Raw genomic sequence first — 7,781 nt, 5'->3', positions numbered from 1 at the left:
GATCAGGGCATCAGCTCATCCGCTCCTGAGGTAAGAAGCAGGATTTAACATAAATTTGCTAATGCCCCCCCCCCAAAAAAAAACCAAATCAGCGTGCTGTGAATGTACGGTGGGCAGGAGAGGGTTGATTTATCTAATCTCTAAAGATGGCGCCAAGGCTCCCTCCTCCCCCCCCCCCCCCCCCCACACTCTGATAAGACGAAGTGGACGGGACGAGATGGGTCCACGTCCCCACCACCAGACACCAGTGTTTTCTAATCAACCCCCTCTCAAGCAAAAGTGTCAGTCTGGAGCAAATTAGCTTGGTGGACGTAAAGATGTGAGCAGGGTTCCACTCCCAAGCTGCCAACGCTCTGCTATGATAATGACAGAGGACAAGATGAGCCCCCAGATGAGCCTCGCCTCACCGGCTGCATCTCTCTGTGCACTTTTTCAGCTCTGAAGATCAGGCGAGGAGAGTCCAAGAAAGAGGAAACGAAGCTGGGCTTTATTGTCACATTTCCACAATTTATTTGCATTGTTGTCCAGCTCGTCATGTACACACAAGAGTAACACAAATATACCATAAAGAATGAATAAAAACACCTTCGGGGAGAGTATCTGGACCTTTTACCCAAATTGACTCTTGCAAGATGTTTTTTTCCCCTCTTTTAAAGTGGAAATCTGGCCAGATAATTGCCAAAACACGGTCATCTCACTCCAAATTGTTAGCATGTCACAGTCCTGCCATTCAACATTTACTTTGTGGGCTAATAAACAGCAGAAAGAATAACAATAAAAATGTCGTAGAACAGAATGTCTGCAAGGCCACTCGGATCTCCAAAACGGTTCAAACGTGCCTACAGACACCCGGCAACCTTCAGGATTTCAGATTTGCTGCTAAAATACATTCAGAGTCAGAACCTTCAATGGCAGCGGCAGAAAGAATCACAACCATCACAAAAGAAGAGAGACAAACGTCCAAATGTAAAAGATGACAATTAAAGAAAAAAGCAACAGAAAAATTAAGAGAAGAGAGTGAGAGAGAAGCTCAGCCATGAGAAATGATCCCCAGTCTCCGTCCACCTCAGCCTAAACTCGCTGCCACGGGCTGGAGTTATTGTGTATTCCTGTCGCTCCATTTGCTGACTGCCAGCCTGCAAATGTGGTGAAACCTTGATGGCACAGAACTGTTTCTGTTCCCGCAAAAATAACGAGAGAAAACCAGAATTAATTGAGGAATTTCAAGTTCAGTCGACTGAAAAATGAAAATCCTAAAAGGGCCCAACAAAGGGTGGAACCTGGGGCGATCTGTTCACGCCTGAGGGATGAGCGGCCGCCAGCATTTGGTATCAGCTGTTGTGTTCGGTGCAAAAATGGAAAATTAGCCAAAAGATCCGAAAAAGAAAAAGGTGTAAACAAAACTCGGGTCTGTCCAGGTTGCTCTCAGACGGTTCTTGGCTGCACTGAGAGCCAAACACCTTCACCAAATTTAGTTGTTGTTTGGAGTCGTCAGTGGCCGAGAGTGAGAATCGACTGCATCGCTGTGCTGTTGACATCCAAGTAAAGCCTCCGTTTGGTGGTTCACAAACACACAACATATGGCATCATCAACAAAACACAATCCCATAGCAACAACTTGCATTACAATTAAAACACTAGAAAAGTTGGAACCAAACCAAAGTGAATCAGCACTAACGTAGTGCATAGAGCATCTTGTTTATTCCCAGCTCCACATAAAAAGGCTTGTTTACCCAAAAGCCTTGTGACATTTCCGTTCACAAAGATCCAGCACTGATGAGACAGAGTCAAATGTCAAATGCGCCGTTGTTTCTTCCTGGAATGCCACGAGCGGCCGCTGCCAGCATCTCCCTCACGACACGAGCACGAGACAAATAACCAGACAGTCAAGTTGAACTTTGCTTTCAGTGAAGGAGGAAGCTTTCTCGGCTCCCATCAACCTTCTCTGATACAACATGTGGCTTTTTTTTTTCTCTCCTTGCTGTAAAAGTGGCAAAATGGTCATCAAACAAGGATCTGAAGGCAGTTAGTGTCCTCATCTTGTCTCTGAGGTATACGAGTCTGTTTACATGTCCATGTCACCGTCGTAGGCCAGGGTCAAGGGTTTCTGCGGCGCGGGAGAAGAAGTCTTAGCGGGCTTTGACGGTGCACTACAGAAAGAAGGAAACACAATTTTCTTATTTGATTTTCATTGGTGCTAGCACAGAAGGCAAGGGTACGTACCAGAGCAGGAATGTTAACGCGATAATGAAGAGAATCAAGATGAAGCCAACTGCAGTCACAGCATAAACCCACAGCTTCACTCTGCCATCTGCGCAAAGAAAACCTTCATTTTAGACTCCGAGCAGCTTTACTGGCGCTCAGGAACGACTCCACACCTCTGTGTGAGGATCGCCTACCTGGTCCGATCGGTCGTAAGGTCCACTCATTGAAGAGGTCCTGGCCCTGAGAAGGTCGGGCTTTGGATCTTCCAGAGGTGGTTTTGACATCAGCTTTCTTGCTGCTGTCCACCCCGGGTGTTCTGGTGCAGTAGTCCAAGAAGCCGTGCGTGGTCATCACTTCCGTGTAACCCCTCTCACACCCACAGACTCCGCTCTGCGTTGGGAGGAGGACCAGGACCAGAACATCATTTACTGGGACAACATCTCTGCCTTCCCCCTGACATAAGACACTGCTGGTGAATCACGCTCACGTGCACTAGAACTGTTTTACCTCCTCAGGGTAGCAGGGACGGGCCCGTTTATCGGCACTTAGCCTCGAAAATGCTATTAATGACAAATACAAAAGCAACTATGGCACCAAAGCTGGTAAACAAACGCAGCGGAGCGGCTCCTTCCGTTGTCTAACAGGTCCACCTAAATAGAAGAGAACAATCTGGCACCTTTTAGAGCCCGATGAATCCATTTCCATTTCCTGAGAGCTGATATTTTAGAAGAGTTTGTGCCATTACACTGATGAGCATTAGCGGGGCAGCGAGGTTTCAGACCCATTCATTCTTATTTTTATGGGCGTGTCTGTGCAGCTGCATCCTAATCTTGACAGAGTTCCTGAATGACAGAGTTCACCTCCAGCTGCAGCATAGCGACCGTGCTTTACAACAACGGCGTCTCGTTCATCGCAGTCTGCTTAACGCCACAGCTAGAATGCTCTGTTAGCAGGAAATGGAGGAGAGGTCGAGATGGAGGAGAGATCTCGGCTGCTATATCCTACCGGCGTGCAGTGTGAGAAGGGTTTGGTGCACGGAGGGTGGCAGTGTCTGACCGTGGTTGGCCTTTTCTGGGGGAAACACCCTCCTGGAAAAAAACAAAAAAAACAGGTTCTCATTTCGGTTCCTCGGCACAGTGATCGCTAAATTAATGCACTGCCACACCTGACAAATGGGCTCGCTAGCCTATCACGGCCTCCGATCAATCCATGAACGGTTTTAATCCCTACATGGAAAATTGCGTGTCAGAATATTAAAGCAATGTCTCTGGGCTGCTGGCTTCCCTGCTGAGGCGGGACGTTCCTCCTGGGCTCACATTTACCTGCAACGCGTTGTTAAACCGATAGGATCACACTCCCTCGCTATTTACAGCATTTCAAGTTTGCCTAAAGCTTCTGCTCCCACAGCACACTTACCTTTGTTCTCTTCCTCTAGGCTTCCCACCGATACAGATGCGTGATTGTATTTATAAGGATTGAAAGCCTGGCGGCTCAGACTCGGGCTTATTGATTACTTTGGTTAAGAGGGAGAGGGGAAATCAATAGGGGCTGTGCTGAGAATAGGTAGATCAAATAAGGCGTTAAATTTAACTTGGAACACTTCCCTAAAATGATTCTCCCTTTCTTTCTGCATGTGTGATGCTTTTCACAGGACACAGAGGATATTTACTGTACAAAACAGCAAAAATAGATTTATTAAGACCAAATACTTATTCTACTGATACACCTCTGCTTGTCACTTGTTTCTTAACCATCACTTTCCTGGTAGTTTATACTTGCCGTTGGTTGTGAAATCTGTTGATGTCCCTTAATATTATCTTATTTAATTGTTTACAACTGTGTCATTCAAAATTAACACCATTGAAGCTAGTAAACAACTAATGGTCGAATATTTATAAAGTCCACTAGAAACAGAGCAGACTATTATTCTATTGGAATCTTTATGGACCATTTTCTATAATCCTAAAAATGTTGATACATTTTTACACTTAAACAAAAGCAACGGTAATTTAATAGTCTAGAAAAATATCATTCATTAAGTGATATTCTTTTGCTAATTATTTGATGAATGCCTAATCAAACATAACCCTGAATTGAACTCCAAATTAAACAGAATAAAGGTTATTGCAGAATCGGGTGTATAATTGCAGCATTGAGAAGTCTTACTGCATAATAACCACTTTTGTCTGTATTTCAGTAATTGTGCTTTTTTACCTACTTTGAGGATTCGTGTCTATTAAGCTCAAATGTCAAAGAGTGCTGAACAGAACTTGAAATAAGGTTCACATTTACTGCATGTTCCCGTTAGTGCTGTTACAGCCTGTCCCAGGTGATCACGTGACTCTGCTCACCTGTGACATTGACACCGTCTGAGCGTTGACACCACACCACTCGTTCATTGTTGCTCCATCCTCCTGTTCTCCACTGGTAGCTGTGGCACTTTCCTCCTGTTAAAAAAAAAAAATCAATAAAGTACAAACAGCAGCAACATTAGGTCAGGGGTGGTCCTCAAATACCAAAGAAAAATGCCCTTCCAGTGGGCAAAATATTGTTCCTTTCTTTGGGATGTCAGGGAAATTATCCGCTTCCTTTGGTGCACAACAACATATTGTAATTCAATAGAAACGGGGGCACGTGCGCTCTGGACAAATGCAGCTTTGGAAGAAAATTAGATAGTACAAAGTGGCTGGAAACGTATGAAAGACACCTTTCATTTTCTCCATGAGGAAGCCTTTTATTTTGCTGTGGTGAACCGGAGGGGAAGATTGATCTGCATAAAGAAACATGCTGAAACGCTTGCTGCTCTGTGCACGTCCAGATCAAAGAAACGAGGCAGAAAATTACAACGGAGAGCATGAATGGGTACAGGGACGCATCCTCAACTCCTTTACAGTGTTTTTACAGACATATAAAAGACCATTGTAGCAACAGATACACAAGACAGTATTTGATTAGAATAAGCTCCCAAAATGTTGAAAAAGCCAGTGGTACACGTCTTTAAAGAAAGGAGCAGGTTTAACTGTCTGTTTCGTGATTGCAGCTCCTCTTCGGTGGTAGAATGATCATAACCACGAAGGGCACAGCCGGCCAGGTATAGAAAGGGTGGCAGTTCGCAATGAGGTCAAATGATTGATCTCTTTTTAAAAACATGAATCCAAATTTATGCAGTTTTATTACTTTTTATCGCTTTCTACCTGAAAAGCATTTGTGTCTCCTCGACATAAGTGCCCACGTATCCTTTTATCTCTGACTGACACACTAAAAGGCCATAAAATAAACGCTGAGGTGGGTCATTATTTCCTGAGGTCTTTACATGGTATCCAGGATACACGAGCAGTAATGTCAGTCATTATTATAGCTGCTTTATATTAGACACTACGTTTAAAAAAAAATGAAAGGCCCGGCTTTGTTTAATTTGGTACCTTTACACAGTCGGCTTTCATACACTTGATGTGGGCAGCTGCCTTTGTTCTCCAAGACCTGAATAATCACAGCTCTGGAACGAGCGTGGCGGCCGGTGGTTTCGAAACTCCGCCCCTCCAGGCAGGTCAGCTGGCAGGTGCTCCACGAAGACCAAACTGTTAAATGGCAGTCCCCTGCCGGCAGAAGACAAAAGGCAAAAAAAACCAAAAACCTCGCTGATTACTGCAGTTAATAACAGGCTCGTATCAACATGCCTTGAAAGTATTTTTTTAAGGAGCTCCTTACAAGCTGCCCTGCTGGCTTCCATAGCACTTAAAAGACTGTAAAAACCACTTAGGCACACTTTAGCAGGGAAAAAAACATTTGTTTTCAAGCAAATAGCCAATTCTGGGAAAGGTTTTGGGAGCTAAATTGATTTGGGAAGCGTGGGTGGATAAAATCTGGTTGATGCATTCAGAGGGTGTAGCAATAACACCTTAATTCCTGCTTCCTTCAAGGTCAAGCATCAATTTCCCGCGTAGTCCTCAATACAGGGAGCGTGTGGAGATAATATCACCCACTTTTGCAGCTCCTCAGCCAAAACAGCCCTCGGATTCTCTGCCCCCAAGCCCCCACCCGTGAATGTGGATGGAGGCGCCTCATTATCTTTCATCTTTACGCGGATCTAATCAATCGGCTCCGACCTCATGCTGTGGAGGCACGCTGCGGGGAGCGCCCGGCAAACAACGCACATATGATTTGTATCGCATACGCGTCGACAACCCCTGCTGGCCTCCCACACGGCTTTGCCACTTTCGTACCGCCACATGCACGAGCAGATATGTACACTGTACACACCCGCTGTCAAACACACATGGTCCTCAGCCACAGATCGCAGCACAGGCACGGTGACTGACGAATCAACATGGGGATCGGGGACGAAGACGCAAACACAAATTCAAACACCAGAAGATGTCCTCCAGAGCAGATGTATTCGGGACAGGCCTGCTTGGTGAGAGTTATGCCTAAAGAGATCAGAGTGATCTTCTTATCAGATGATAATGAGTCTGTTTTCCTTGTGAAAATCAGACCCGAGTCAGACGTTAGAAGCCGAACTGGTGGAGCTGGCGTGCGCATCGGCTGAGCGTGCCGAAGGCATTCCACACTGTGGAAATATAATGAAGCTTGACAGTGACAAGTGATTTAGGTCATGGCTGTCAGCCGGCCAGAGGCTCTTTTACTGGCGGTAAATGCTCCACTCGCATCATGGTAGAGTTGGCACGTACATCCAGCGGAGTATCCAGTACAGATAATGTCCTTTTTTTATACCATCCTGACAGTAAGAGAAGTTGGGCTATTATCTGCATAAACTGTGTCTTCTGTAGGACACGTGTCATGTAGGAGTGTCCGCAGTCACAGTTTCTCCTTTATATTCACTCAAGGCCATTTCAATAGAAGTTACCATAACTATATGAAAAATAGAATGGATGGAAATCCACATTTGTTCTAGGCATTTGTTGGGCTTTAGTGCACGCTGGCCTTTTGCACATTTACGCATACATTTACACCTCAAACATACAGGCAGTGGTAGAATTCCTCTCCTGCTGAGGCTCATATCTGTGAGCTGACCTCTGACTCTTCTGACACGTTCAGCTTTACATATTCAGGGTAACAAACCATGACTAAAACATTAGCATCTATGGAATATGTGTCTCTTAATCTCATCTCTCTGATGTGAAAAACAAAGTTAAGAGGGGGGGGGGGGGGTATTCTTGCCGCTGATGCTTGCTCAAGGGTCAGACTCTGGGTTTGTCCAGTGTTTCGGTCACCTTACCTACTCCAGCAAATGGCACATTAATGAGCCAGAACAGTTGCACGTTTAATCTCCATGTAATTACTCATTAAATATTCAAACTCCTCGTCTCTGTTTCCACAGCACTTCAGTCCATCTGTGAGTCAGTTGACACGTGGGTCTTAACATAAGCTGCATACTGATTCTTTGCTGACAGTTTGCTATCTTGAGGCAGCAAGAGAAGAATGTCAACAACGAACAAAAAGACATTTTAAAATTGCCATACAGTTTGGTTGTAAACTAAAAAAAACGATTTTGTATATTTACCTGCCCTACGGGCCTTTCATACTTTTCTACAGTCACAACTCTAAGTTGTGACAAA

At 44.9% G+C, this 7,781-nt stretch overlaps 1 protein-coding gene across 2 annotated transcripts in view; it reads right to left on the bottom strand.

The window, feature by feature from the left end:
- Positions 1-486: 486 nt before the first annotated feature.
- thsd7ba (thrombospondin, type I, domain containing 7Ba) overlaps positions 487-7,781 on the bottom strand; it is a 109,002-nt gene continuing 101,707 nt past the window's right edge. For both annotated transcript variants that reach the window (XM_029846385.1, XM_029846388.1), the window contains exons 24-29: positions 5,628-5,801; positions 4,557-4,652; positions 3,211-3,293; positions 2,400-2,595; positions 2,224-2,311; positions 487-2,150 (exon numbers count right to left, since the gene is read on the bottom strand). In XM_029846385.1, coding sequence (XP_029702245.1) covers positions 2,066-2,150; positions 2,224-2,311; positions 2,400-2,595; positions 3,211-3,293; positions 4,557-4,652; positions 5,628-5,801 — 722 coding nt within the window. In that variant the 3' untranslated portion in view covers positions 487-2,065. The remainder of the gene's footprint in view (positions 2,151-2,223; positions 2,312-2,399; positions 2,596-3,210; positions 3,294-4,556; positions 4,653-5,627; positions 5,802-7,781) is intronic.

The sequence above is a fragment of the Takifugu rubripes genome, chromosome 1, assembly GCF_901000725.2.
Source record: "Takifugu rubripes chromosome 1, fTakRub1.2, whole genome shotgun sequence".
NCBI lineage: Eukaryota > Metazoa > Chordata > Actinopteri > Tetraodontiformes > Tetraodontidae > Takifugu > Takifugu rubripes.
This window is presented reverse-complemented; position numbering and strand designations above follow the sequence as displayed.